Genomic DNA, 14113 nt, shown 5'->3' with positions numbered 1-14113 from the left:
TGCAACCCAGGACCTGTGATTTTACTTTTGGGGGGGGGGGGGGGGGGACACAGCCTGTGCTGCATCGACGCACCAGCACCAATAAAGAGCACCATAAAGCACCAGTCAGTGCAGTCACCATAGTTATAAATAAAAACAAAACCCTGTTGGTGGTCTTCCTCTTCGGCTCCCTCTGCTGGCCATTGTTCTTCCTGATGTTGTCATTCTTCTTCTTCTTGTTTTTGCGGCCTATTTGGTGGAAATAAAAAAAATGCACAAAACGTGTCCGTTTTTTATTTATGGCCCACAGGGGCCGACTATGAGTGGTTCACCTGTGGGCTTGGTGCCATCTCACCGGGGGGGCCTCCGAGGCCCAATCACTGCAACCAAGGGTTAAATTTCTTGGGAACACGATGTTGCGTCTCGCACCTCAATCGACTATAAAATTTGGACACCCTGGTACTACGATTACCTCCCGCTTGACAAGACAAAGACAATCATGAAAAAATTTTAATTCCGAAAGCCGAGCGCAATTTGCACCCAGCGGGTGTCAAACTCACAACCTTCGGACACCGAGTGTACACGTGGTTTGAATCCCATTCTCCTGACACCAGTTGTTGCGTGACTACCCTTGGTGAACACCGCAGGGTAACACGGATGACCAAACGAGCTTAATGCGTTCAGTTAAATGGCGGAGTTAATACATTCATTCAGAACAACAGAACCTTCAGAACATTTATAAGGCTTCTCTTCTGTGTGTGTTCTTTGATGCGTTTGTAAATCTGATGAACGAGCAAAATCCTTGCTGCACACAGGACATTTATAAGGCTTCTCTCCTGTGTGTGTTCTTTGATGTGTTTGTAAATCTGATGAATGAGCAAAACCCTTGCTGCACACAGGACATTTATAAGGCTTCTCTCCTGTGTGTGTTCTTTGATGTGTTTGTAAATGTGATGAACGAGCAAAATCCTTGCTGCACACAGGACATTTATAAGGCTTCTCTCCTGTGTGTGTTCTTTGATGTGTTTGTAAATGTGATGAACGAGTGAAATCCTTGCTACATACAGGACATTTATGAGGTTTCTCTCCTGTGTGTTTTACTTGATGACATTTCAATGTTGATAACCAAGACAATTCCTTGCTGCACACATTGCACTTGTATGGCGTCGCCCGTCTGTGTGTTGCTTGACATCTCTTTGAAGCCTTTAATGAGATAAATGTTTTCTTGCAAACAGAACACTTGTACAGCTTCTCGTTCCTTTCAATTTTCTTGAATGTCGAACTACAATTGTTCTTCGTCAATACACTGCTATAGTTGTTGACTTCCTGATAAGAAGTCTGTGTCATGTTCTGATTGAATGAAACTTCACTGTCAAACAATTGCGAACTTGACTTGGAATAAAAAACCAATTTCAATTGATTCTCTGCAAAGACAATTAAAAAAACCATCAATAAATCACAATTGCTGTGAAACATCATCATTTAAAAAAGCAGAATGAATAGTACTCCATTACCATTGAAAACTGGCCCTTTGTCTATTCTTATCTGCCATGAGGCGGAACCGAAAGTAAAGGATCAATGTTTAAGGTCCCGTGACAAGAATGCTTTGAGATTTAGAGGTGGTTTCTATGTAAATGAAGAGTGCTGAACAAAATGGGTGGCAGTTATCCTTTCAGGATTGCTGACTTTTCTGGCTCCGTGCCATAAACCAATAAAGCTGCCACCAGAATATAAATTGGCCCTAACGTACCAGACGTGGTTCATGTGTTTTTTCATACATTTTATAATTAATGGATGTCAGGGAATACATTTTTACCAGAAAATAATATTTATATTTAAAGTAAATGTCCAAATCCCAAGAAGGCTGGCAAAATCCAAGATTGCCACTAAAATCTCTCCCACTCTCCTTTCCTCCTCTGTGGTGGCCCTGAATTTGTGAAGGTGGGGGTACACCATCCTATATTTGGGGGATCTATGGGTCGCTATTACGAGATCATCAGCTGTCTCCATGCTTGTTCAACACACAGAACTGAACTGTCTGGGGTATGCAACAACAACAACATGCTGGCTGATGTACGGCTTTGTTGATAGTGACAGCAACAAGATTTTTAAAAACCCAACAACAAGCCATTGAATCAGAAATTTACCGCCGTGGATGTACCCTCTTTTACACCACCTCATTTAACACGTCAAACTAGTTATTCATGCCCGTAGTTTGTGTCCTTCATGATGTCCTTAAAAACAGTACATTTCTTGTTTGGAAGGATTTTAAATTTTGTTTGATTGGCAGACGAACAGACAGGCTGAAGTAATTCCTATATAGCAAGTGTGAATGCACGCTCAAGACGAGACTCCGTCAAATTTAGAGCCAACACACTGCTAAGCTGCACGTTCATATTCCGATTAGTGTTGAACGATATTCAAAATATGAAATTAAAAGGAAAGTATGTTGTTCCTCAAACACAGACTGACAGTGACATTTGTCAGACAGATTGAGTGAACCAATTGTGTCACCCCACTTTCCGCTACGCACGCAAGACAAAAGGAAACGTCCCAATAAGCCGAGGATGTCTTCATTAAATGATCTTATGACAGGGGTCATGCTTTATTTTATTTTTTTTGAGGTCTGCCGGGCCACCAAATAGTCCATGGGCCAAACCTGAAAATTTGACCCATCGGTACCATCTCTGGTGGCAAAGCCTCACTGTTTTTTTCATAGTTTAGGGCCTAGAGATGATGAATTGAAGTGACAGCAGTGTGAAATTGGCAGCTTTCTGGTAGTGATCACCTCTCAAACATCACCCTACCGCTATAATTTGAAGCCCAAAATTTGGGGGTAGGGGAAACTAAAATGACTGTAGTTTCGCTCTGGGTGGGTCAATCTTAACAATATACCACTCATAATGTCCGTCTATGTACCCTCTATGTTAATCAAGAAGATATATGCAAAATATTTCATTATGTAGGTCACCAGAGGTCAAAAGGTCACCAATTTTAGGGGTTGCCCAAAATTGACCATCGGGCAAGTCATGTTGCTAGAATAAAGTAACAAATCACCCAATGGTGATTTAAACACTTGGAATGCATATTTTAGAGGTCTTCAGATGATTCTAAGGGGGACATTATTGAGTTGCTTTTGCAAAATTTTATTTCAGAGCAATTCATTTTGAACCATTTCTTGTAAATACCTAAAATCCAGGGTTTCGGGGGTAGGGGAAACCATAATGACTGTAGTTTTTGAGTGGATTGACCAAAATTGAAAATCTAATAGTCAAATTGTATGTCTATGTGCGCTCTATCATAATGACACTAGATGATGCAAAATTATTTAAATGTGTAGGTCATCAGAGGACAAAAGGTCACAAATTTTCGATGCTGCCAAAATCGTCTTTAGCACAACTTATTCTACTAAAACAAAGTAGTAAAAATGCACAAAAAGTAATATCAACTTCCAGAAATTCTATTTTTGATGTCTTTAGGTAATGTTGAGGGCTTGGAAAGTAACCTGAGTATTTTGAGTTCTCAATCTTCATCATCATCATCATCATCATCATCATCGCAATCTGATTCAATATCAACTGTCATCTCCAGTTCATCCTCCTCATTTCGCTGGTTTTCGCAAGTTTGTAATTTACACATCGGCGTACATTTCAACCCATTGTCTATGCAGCCACACTCTCCCTTTTTGCAAAGTCGTTTGCACTGCCAGGCCATCATTTCCAACACAGCTTCAGTTTTCCTGTTTTGTTAGTTTTCCTTGTTATAGAGCCACAAAGGTGACTGACAAAACTGAAGCACCAAGTTGAGTTTGTCTTGGAGCCTACGCCATTGTGGTGAACATCGAGGAAAAAGCGGACATCAAGAGAAATACGAACGTGGTCCGTTGCCACACGAACTGCCGGCACTTCACACGATGCTGGAGCCTCTTCCCTGAAGGTGGACACCGAAAGGATAAATGAGGTATGCTGCCATGTGGATCGCATCCGAACCGAACCCTTACGTGGGATATCTGGCAGACTCCAGAGGGGAGGGGCCCTCATTGAAGAGGGGAAGGGGTCGATGTTGAGAAGGAGAGGGATTTTGAGTCAAGTCAAAAAAATGAATGTACGGGAAGCACTGCCCACACCGGGTGTGATAGATCGAGACGGGGCTTTGTGAATAGACATGACTCCGATGAACCGCGGGAAACTCCGGATGCCAGAGGCGAGGGTGTGGAGGTGGATGGGAGGGATTGTGAGAGGAAGGGGAAGGATGAGCGTGAATGCTCACGAAAAGCTGCTAATAATCTTACTATAATTCACCAAATGTCCGTCCGTCTGTTCCCAGGTACCGCAAAAATGGCTGAACCGATCGCAACGATATTTTTGGTGGGTAATCCTGGGACCCCCTGGAGTAAAATAGGCTTTATTGGTTTTCCAATTTTCCAGTTTTTCCAACACGATGGAATAATATTTCACGATGGCTTTTCACGACAAACACGATGGTTTTCATTGAAATTCTATAACTACTGTTTAGATTTTGATGAGAATTTAGATCCTGCCGCAATGCGGAAGTGGACAGATGATGGCAAATGCACGGGTTTGATAATATCCAAATACAACCATCATTTAACCAATAGGCCTGGTGTTGGCTTAGCGGTTAGGGTGCCGGCTTGGGATCCCAGGATCCTGGGTTTGAATCCCGGTCAATCGCTGAATTAACGCCAGGGGGGTTGACTCAGCCTGTCATCCTTCCCAGGTCGGCAAATTGAGTACCAGCTTGCTGGGATGAATGATCACGGTGTGTACCCCGGTTTAGAATAGGTACACCGTATCCCTGCGCATCGTAAGAGGCGACCAAGGGCTGGCGCCAGGAAGGGCATCCGGCCATAAAAACATTGCCTCAAACAGGGAACCATGATTGTCATGGGGCCCGCAAGGCTAACCCCCGCTCTAGCAGGGAAAATGACCTTAAAACGATCATTCATTCATATATTCGTTTAAAACAGTATTTTGTTGAAGTATCAATTGATGATTGGAATCACCATTGACGGGGTATGGAAAAACGTACCCGTTTGTTTGCGAACGGGTACGTTTTTCATGGAAGTACTTCACGAACTTGTTGTCCATGTCTGACGTGTGACTCAAGGTGCTACAGGAATGTGGAATTTATTGGTTTCACCCTTTAGCATTCACCATTTCTGCATTGTCTGTTTGCTTCTGGCCTCCCACCCGTGCGGAGCGGAGGGGACGGAGGGGTGAATGCATGCGAGCCATTGCTGACACTGGATTTTGTTTCGGGTGACACCGTCACAATTTCCGTCTTCGAGGCCGGCCGATAGGCACAGTGTGACCGGAAGGGACGAGGTTCTCCTGACCACGTGGCCCTTGACTTGGTTGTCGGGGTCGCATCAGAACTTAGCCGGGAGCGTTAGGAAGCGGGCCAGTGTAGTTGGGCCCACGTGTGATACTGCGCCCACGCGCATAACTAGTGAGTGCACGTGGGTCCCGGCGGTCCCACTGGCCTAGCGCTACCATGTTTAGACAGCGAACTCCGTCCCGGGCACCACGTCTGACTCTCTTATTCAGTGAGCCATGGCGACGTGGGCACGGTAGGACACCCGCGGAGCCCCGGCGGACCAGGGACGCGCGAGCCTACGCATTAGCATGCTACGGCGGAATCAACGGCTTCGGCCACGGCCAGGCCGATACTCGGCCCGGTCGCACCGGAAATGAACTGGTTATTGGAACTGGATTGGAAATGGACTGGAACTGGATTGAGACAGGGCTTTGTGGGCAGGCGTGGCTCCGATGAACCGCGGGGCATTCCGGGTGCCAGGGGTGGGGTCCGGGGGAGGGTGGGAGTGGCGGGGCCATGGCTGGGGTACCCACGGGAGAATGGAGATGGGGAATGACGCGTGGTCTGCGCGTCTCTGTGATGGGCGGGTCTGGCGGCACTATGGGGCAGACCGTGGTGATACATTCATCGAGGTGCCGAGAAATGTTGGGGTGCCGACGCCGACGGCAGATGTGGGTCCTGGCAATGGGGGTGGGAGTGAAGCAAGCGGCTTGCAATGCTGAGAAACTCATGCACGGTCTAGACTCTTGGGTGGGCTGCACTGTGGGTCACAGGGGGAGGGGCCTTCAGTGGAATGGGAGGAGGTAATGAAGATGGGCACAGGGAAACGATGGAACATCTTGTGTTGATAAAAAGAAGAAAAGTATCTCAAGCAAAGAGTCGCAGGACTCCTCTCGGGGAAACCCTATGCCTGTGCGGCCAGTCTGAGCAGCAGGAAAGTGCGCTGTAAAAAATAATAACTGTACCTTCTCAAGCGAGGAAATAGATCACTTTGGGAAGAGACATGATTACGCACCACAGCAGGAAGCTTCGAAAGTGCTGATTGTCTCACCACCATCAAAGACAATACTCCAGAGGAGAAAACTACAAACGGAAACCAGGAGTGTTGAGGTGAAGGAGATAATCCTCCAATGCAGGATGTATTCCAATTTCCATACATGAAGCATGGGGGAGTAAAGGTAAGGGTGAACGGTTCAGGAACCAGCTGAAAAAAACTGGCACGAGGGCGGAGACAGTCCGCCTTGATAATGTGAGAAGGTCTTTTCAACAATTAAAGATATCTAGATAAAGATAGAATGGAAGAGATAACATCTCAGGCAAGGCAACAAGTGGCAGAAGAGATTACAGTGAGCGGAGCTATGTGCATGCTTGAAGGTGAAGACAGAGATGGCAGGAGGGATTGTAAGAGGAAGGGGAAGGAGCATGAAATGCCTACTTTGAAAGCAAATACCTATTTTGGGGGGCAATCGACCCCCCCAAAGGGGCAGATTTTTTTTCAATGCCATGAACATACTTTGGTACATCACTGGACGTGAAGGTTGTGGTCAAGTTTCATAGAAATTGTATGTTTAGTTTCAGAGAAGAAAGCAAATACCTCTTTTGGTGGGGTCAAACCTGGACCCACTTTGATCCCGGTAGACCCTCTTAGACTTCTATTTTCTTCGTGCCGTGAACAAACTTTGGTACTTCACAGGTGATGAAGGTTGTGGTCAAGTTTCATCGAAATAGTGGTGGAATGTTTTGGAAAAGAAAGGTTGAATCGGTCTCCACTCTCTTTGCTTGGATTTTTTTCCCGATGATTAAAATCATTATTCTATTAAAATTGAAGCATCAACTTGATTGCTGCGGGGTGTATCGTTTTCTATGCACTCTCTCATTACTGTAGCATGTCATCTACCCTTATCCCCGTATTCCCTTTTTAAAAACCCATTTTAATTATACGAGATGTTTTCCCAACTTTTACCTTCAGCGTGTTGCCTTGTTCGGCCTCAGATCGATTCTTGGGTTTTGAAAATTGTAAAGAATAGTTAATTGAACGCAGTATACATTTAGTAAGCTCAACGATCCTCTGGAGCAGCCAAAGCTCCTGATGCCTCAGCGACGTTTGTCAGAGCCATTGATGCGACACACGCTTGACTGTGTGCACACTGTATAAACTGATCAATCCTTCGATATGATGTTGAATTCAAGCCTTTCATTGATTAATCAGCCAAACCAAGTGGAGCTGTGCTGTGTGTTCTGTGCATGGTTCTGCTTACCTTCATGCATCTTAGGAGCATTCTTCAGCTCCCAGAGAGAAAAAGCACAAGGTTCCTGCTTTACACACTCATTGCTCAAAGCATCCTGGGAACTCTGAGAGAAGTCACTTTGAAAATCTTCCATCTTCACTGGATGAACCAGATCTAAAAACAATATGATCTCATGTTATTTAAGTAAAGAGATAAAATGAATACCAAAAAAACAAGGAGAAAAAGACATGAAATGTCGAAGTCCCTGCGGTTTTAGTTATTTTTCTGTGCAGAGTTGAAGGCCGCCAGTCGGCCATCTTTGCTCAGATTACAAAACAAAATCTTTTACATATGTATACTCTCATGTATTGTCCATGTGGCAAGTGTAAACAAAATTCATCCATGCATGTCCAATAAATGGTTGGAGACACATTTAAGTAATACACTGGCTGAAAGTCGGCCATCATTGTTCTGATTTCCAAAAAAAATGACATGCATATGTAAGCCATCATTCATGATCTGTGTGCCAAGTTTGAACAAGATCGGTAAATGCATGTTTGAGAAATGGTTGAAGAAATTCCCTTTTGATAAACCCATTTTAATAATGAGACGTTTCCCCCAACTTTTACCTCACGCATGTTACACCGCCTTGTTCAGCCTCGGATCAGAGTGATTATTGGGGTTTTCAACATCAGGTTTTGTTTTTACAACTAAAATAGCCGCCAGCCGGACATCTTTGATCGCATTGTGGATCAAAATTATTTGCACATGCAGTATATATCTTCATGTGTTGCCTTTGTGCCAAGTATGAACAAAATAGGGTCCATCCATGCCAGAAATATGGTTGAGGACGGATGTATTAACGCATGGATGGACGGGAAAGACCCAATGATATACAAATGTGCTTGTGATATACAAGGTGGAGGTAGAAGAAGCAATTTGCATCAGATGTTGTCATTGTGACAATAATGTCAGGCAGAATGTGATCATCACTCGTATAAGGGACCGTGTGGTAACTGTGATCTCATCCTATGATCAACGGGTGTTTGCACATTGCATTTAGTTGATCTTGAGGAAGGCATCACTGGGCTTCTACGTCCTGAAGAAGTTTCTGGCTGTTAATAAATAGCAAGTGCAACCACTTCACAAGAGGAAAAAGAAAGAAAGATAGAAGCGCATTCCACTCCAAGCACTTTGGCGCACCCTGCTACGTACATGGCGAACGCACAAATATTATTAGCCTCGCTCGAGGGTATTGCATTTGAGTCAGTTTGTCTGTCTGTTTGTCCGCACACAATAAATATGATTTTCTCTGCAACCGTTGGCCCGATTGACAGGAACTTTTCACCATAGGTGCGTCTCCTCCTGTATAAGTTTTAAATGATAATTATGACGCCATATGTCATGTGGTACAGTCACCATCTTGGAAAAACCGAAAAAATGCACCTCTTTATCTCTGAAAGCGCTGCATAGAAAAAAAATTGAGACATGGCTCATTGTAAAGAAATCTCCATGTGGGATAACATACAGTCATGTGAAAAAGTAAGTACACCCCATGTAAAGTTGACTTTTTCAACATATTTCAACATACAGCTATTTGATCTTCATTTCAGCAATATTGAGAGATAAATGCATGCTGTTGTTGTTCCGCCCGCCTTTTTTCTCGAGCCGACCGCATGGTCAATGGCGGCCAAGGCGAACGCTAACCAAGGTGCGTAACAGAATTGGGAGGGACAAGGCACCGTCTGTAGGTGCGCATAATGGCGCCGTTTGGAGAGAGCGATTGGGAAATGAGCGAATGGGGCCGATCTTATTTAATAATAATAATAATAATAATAATAATACATTTATTTTATATAGCGCTTTTCAAGAAGCCCAAAGATGCTTTGACAGTACAAAAAACAAGTGCAAAAAGACAAATATAAATCGGTAAATAATCAAAGCAAAAGGAAGGAGAAGGAGAAGAGATAGTCAGGGGTTAAATGCTGTGGGTTAAATGTTAAATGCAGTGTTGAACAAGTGGGTCTTGAGTGATGTTTTGAATGTGGTGAGTGAGGAGGAGTCTCTGATGGTGTGAGGTAGTGAGTTCCAGGGGGTGGGAGCAGCGATGGAGAAGGCCCTGTCCCCCCAGGATATGAATTTGGTCTGGATGGGGGGGGGGCTGGATGGGGACAGGAGGTTGGCGCCAGCAGAGCGGAGGTTGCGAGTGGGAGTGTGTCTGGAGAGTGATTAATGCAACGCAGATTCAACTTTTGGGAACACGGCCTTATCTAGACACATAATAAGGAAATAACTGAGATTTCTAAGGTGACCTACGTGTTGCATATGGACTAATTAAGGGTGCGACCTTTAACCTTTTAATAATGGAATATTTACAAGAATTATTTACAAATTGAGGGTTCTAAAACCGCAACACTGGTCAATGGTGTTTGGAGCGAGCGCTAAGGCGACGAAGGCTCAATGCCACTAATCAAACCACGTGACCATTTGGGGAGACCATGTGACTGTTGCGGATTCGGGGGTCGGCACTCCCCTTATCAAGGTGGGGGTGGGGGAAAGGAAAGAGAGAGACAGAAAGACAGAGACAGAGAGACAGAGAGAGAGAGAACAAATGATGAATTGCGAAAGATGATGGGAATAGAGCCTGTGATTGATGCTGTGAAGAGGAATAGGTTGAGATGGTTTGGTCATGTGTTGAGGAAGGATGACAGTAACTGGTTGAAAAGAGTGATGGAAATGAATGTAGAAGGAAGTAGAGGACGGGGAAGACTGAGAAAGACTTGGCTAAAGATGGTCGAAGAAGAAATGCGGGCAAGGGGGTTAACAAGGGGAGATGCAGAAAATAGGGCAAAATGGAGAACATTGTCACGGGGACCGCAAGGCTAACCCCCGCTCTTGCAGGGAAAATGGCCTGAAAATGCCTGTTGTTGTTAATAATAATAATAATAATACATTTATTTTATATAGCGCTTTTCAAGAAGCCCAAAGGTGCTTTGACAGAGTACAAAAAACAAGTGCAAAAAGCCAAAAATCAATAGGTAAATAATCAAAGCAAAAGGAAGGAGAAGGAGAAGAGATAGTCAGGGGTTAAATGCTGTGGGTTAAATGTTGAATGCAGTGTTGAACAGGTGGGTCTTGAGTGATGTTTTGAATGTGGTGAGTGAGGAGGAGTCTCTGATGATGTGAGGTAGTGAGTTCCAGAGGGTAGGAGCAGCGATGGAGAAGGCCCTGTCCCCCCAGGATCTGAATTTGGTCTGGATGGGGGGGGGGTGGTCAGGAAGTTGGTACCAGCAGAGCGGAGGTTGAGGGTGGGAGTGTGTCTGGAGAGGAGGTCAGTCAGGTAGGATGGGGCCAGGTTATGGAGGGCTTTGCAGGTCAAGAGGAGGATTTTGTGCTGGATTCTCTGGGGGATGGGGAGCCAGTGAAGCTTGTAAAGGACGGGGGTGATGTGGTCACGGGTCCGGGAATGGGTGAGTAGACGGGCAGCGGAGTTCTGAATGTATTGGAGTTTATTGGTGATTATTGAGGGTGAACCAGAGAGGAGGCTGTTGCAGTAGTCCAGACGGGAGGTGATGAAGGCGTGGATGAGGGTTTCAGCAGCCGTGGAGGAGAGGGATGGACGGTGACATGACATTCTGTTCCCGTGATGACATTCTGGGGTTCTTAGAGACTTCTTTCAGCATCTTGCGGTATGCTCTCGGGCTGAACTTGCTGGGGCGGCCTGGCCTGAACAAGTTGGCAGTTGTTTGGAATCTTCTCCACTTGGAGATGATCTTCCAGACAGTTGAATGATTGATTTCAAATTGTTGGGAGATCTTTTTAAATTCCTTCCCAGACTCGTAGGCATCTTTCACCTTCTTTCTGAAGGCCTCAGAGAGCTCTTTTGATCTCGGCAAGGTGACGCTGCACACTTCAACAACAAAGAGCAAACCAAACTAAATGTCTGAGGTTTAAATAAGACAGGTTCCTCCAAGATCCTCTCTAATGATGTTCGAATCATTTGCACCTGAGCTGGTGCACCTGATTCTAATTTTAGGTATTTGAAGTAGTGATAAATGTAGGGGTGTACTTACTTTTTCCACATGCGAAATTTGCATTTATGTTTATTTAAATTATACAATGGACGACAACATGTAAATGTTTCATGATATTTGTTATATTATATCACCTTTATCTATCAATATTGTTGAAATGAAGATCAAATAGCTGTATGTTGAAATATGTTTTAAAAGTCAAAACTTCACATGGGGTGTACTTACTTTTTCACGTGACTATGTTCAGGATGATGTCATAGGTGCCTCCATTATGACGTTATAATTTAACAAGTACAAAACCTCATCCGATCAAGATGAAATGCCTTGAGCGTCATCTAGGGATACATTGGTGGAGAAAAATAAATAAAATAATGATGACGTCATTGGTCACGTGGTTGGGCCGCCATATTTGTTTTCACACAAAAGCCTTAAATTCACTAAAAACACATGCTGGCGAGGGTCTGCAATCTCTTCTTGCTGTTTCTTGTTGGGAGTTGCAATGCTTACCTCTCGGAGGACAATGGACGAGTTCAGGATCAACCATCAGCTTCCTATCAACATTTGTAATAACAAAGTCATGCCGTTGTGTTTTGATGTTATCTCCATCAATGGGATTGCAAGTTTGTAACCGAATGATTTCGTCACAGCCATCAATAAGTGCATATTCCACAGAAATATCTTGACAAATATTGTGATGTTTCATCGTGTTGAACGAATTTGGTTTAATATTGAGCTGGGTATTCAAGTTGTTAGTTGTTAGACACCCTTAAGGCAGGTAGATAGAGGGGGGGGGGGAGGTGGGGGTGGGGGAAAGGAAAGAGAGAGACAGAAAGACAGAGACAGAGAGAGAGAGAGAGAGAGAGAGAGAACAAGCTCCCATACAATGTGCACTCATCAATGTCTGCCAATGGGACAAGCAGAATGTTGTTGTGGTTCAGACCTGTGTCTTGAAAAGTTGATTCATCTCCAGACTCAGACTTCACCTTCACTTTCACAATAAATCCTGAAACAAAAAAATCTCTTTAAAACCAAACAACGGTTCGACTGAAACAAAATATTTTTTTATAAAAATGTTGAAAATAAATGAGAAATTATTTCAAACTCGAGAGATTCTCATTGTAGCACAAGCAGTGCTGGATATTACTATATCAAGTCATTTTCAGGATTTTCATGAAAGCATCAACATAATTAAAGAGACTGGCCTACACTCAAAAGGCTTACAGTATATCTCTGGATAGCCAATCATTATGTCACGACGCTCTTACAGATCAATTTTAAAGGTCTGGTAAAACCATGTCATCACAATTGAGTATATTGTAGTAAATCATCTCCATATTAATAGGCTAATGCCGTCTATCTGTCTGTCCCACCCTGAAACATGGAAACGTTCTTCGGAGAGGGAAAAAAATGATAAAGCAAAGGTTACTTCAAATTAATCCAAAATCTTTTTTACAAATTAATCCATATTTTTTGAAAATTCAATTTTTTTTCAAAGAGACAAAACATTGAAGCCAGGTGGTGAGGAGGCAACAGGGTGGGTGCTGAAAGACCGGTGGGAACCCCTGTGGTATCCTCACCTAACCGGAAGGTATTGCAGAATACGTTGAATAAAGATTATAGGGGAACATGAACTTTATAACATGAACATAAACACAAATCTTTAAAAGAATAAAGATTGTCAACCAAAATAAAAGGCTCAGAAAACAATATTCTAATAAAATGTTGGAAACTTTATTTTGAAATTCGTTTTCAGCTCTCCTGGACTTTAGTCCACTTTAGTTTGTGAGAAACTGCAGTGATCTGAAAAGTATTGGGAGTCACCGGAAGCGAAACAGAACTGGTCGATCTCATGCTGTCGAAATGGCCATGATGAAGTGGATCAAAGACGTCACAGAGAAGGACGCTCCATTGTCTGGACCTCTTATCTGACAGAAGGCAAAGGAGTTTGCAGAGAAGCTGAACAACAAGTTCAAGCCAATGAACAGGGGGTTCTGTCGGCTTGTTAGAGGAAGACAGCGATGAAGAAGAGGTGCATATTCCAACTGGGATGGAGATGATTGCGGCAGCGCACATTCTGAGGAATGGGATGATGTTCTGAGGCTGCAGTGACACAGCATTTCTACATCGTATCGACTCGCAGGTGCAGAGAGTTGCTGCTGATTCACTGAAATAATCTACGATCGACTCATTTTTCAAAGTGTACATGTAATACCTTTTTTTTTTTCTGTCAATGACCAAACTCTGCTCGTTTTGTTCCTTGACCAATAAAATGCTTCATTGTTTGGTTTCCTGATGTGAAAATGACTTTTTTTCCAGGGATGGGTGATCCTGTGTGTAAGAATCACCCGCTTATTCGTGGGTGCCACTTTATTACCATAGTAAACCCTCTTGAAGACGATCAATCAGTCACGAACACTCTTGGGTCTCACTCTCAGCCATGTTCTCTCAGAAAAGCCACATTTCAAAGTTGGCCCCAAAAACCCAACCATGGACTGGCCATCTTCCATCGTGCAAAGTCCTTCCTTGGCACACCTC

At 43.7% G+C, this 14113-nt stretch overlaps 1 protein-coding gene across 1 annotated transcript in view; it reads right to left on the bottom strand.

The window, feature by feature from the left end:
• LOC137428560 (uncharacterized) overlaps positions 1-12281 on the bottom strand; it is a 48522-nt gene extending 36241 nt beyond the window's left edge. Inside the window, exons 1-2 of the mRNA XM_078777324.1 lie at positions 12086-12281; positions 7575-7718 (exon numbers count right to left, since the gene is read on the bottom strand). Coding sequence (XP_078633450.1) covers positions 7575-7718; positions 12086-12281 — 340 coding nt within the window. The remainder of the gene's footprint in view (positions 1-7574; positions 7719-12085) is intronic.
• Between the last annotated feature and the right edge of the window lie 1832 nt (positions 12282-14113).

Source organism: Myxine glutinosa, chromosome 5, assembly GCF_964187855.1.
Source record: "Myxine glutinosa chromosome 5, kmMyxGlut1.1, whole genome shotgun sequence".
Classification (NCBI taxonomy): domain Eukaryota; kingdom Metazoa; phylum Chordata; class Myxini; order Myxiniformes; family Myxinidae; genus Myxine; species Myxine glutinosa.
Note: the sequence above shows the minus strand (reverse complement) of the source record. Positions and strands in the feature narration are given on the sequence as shown.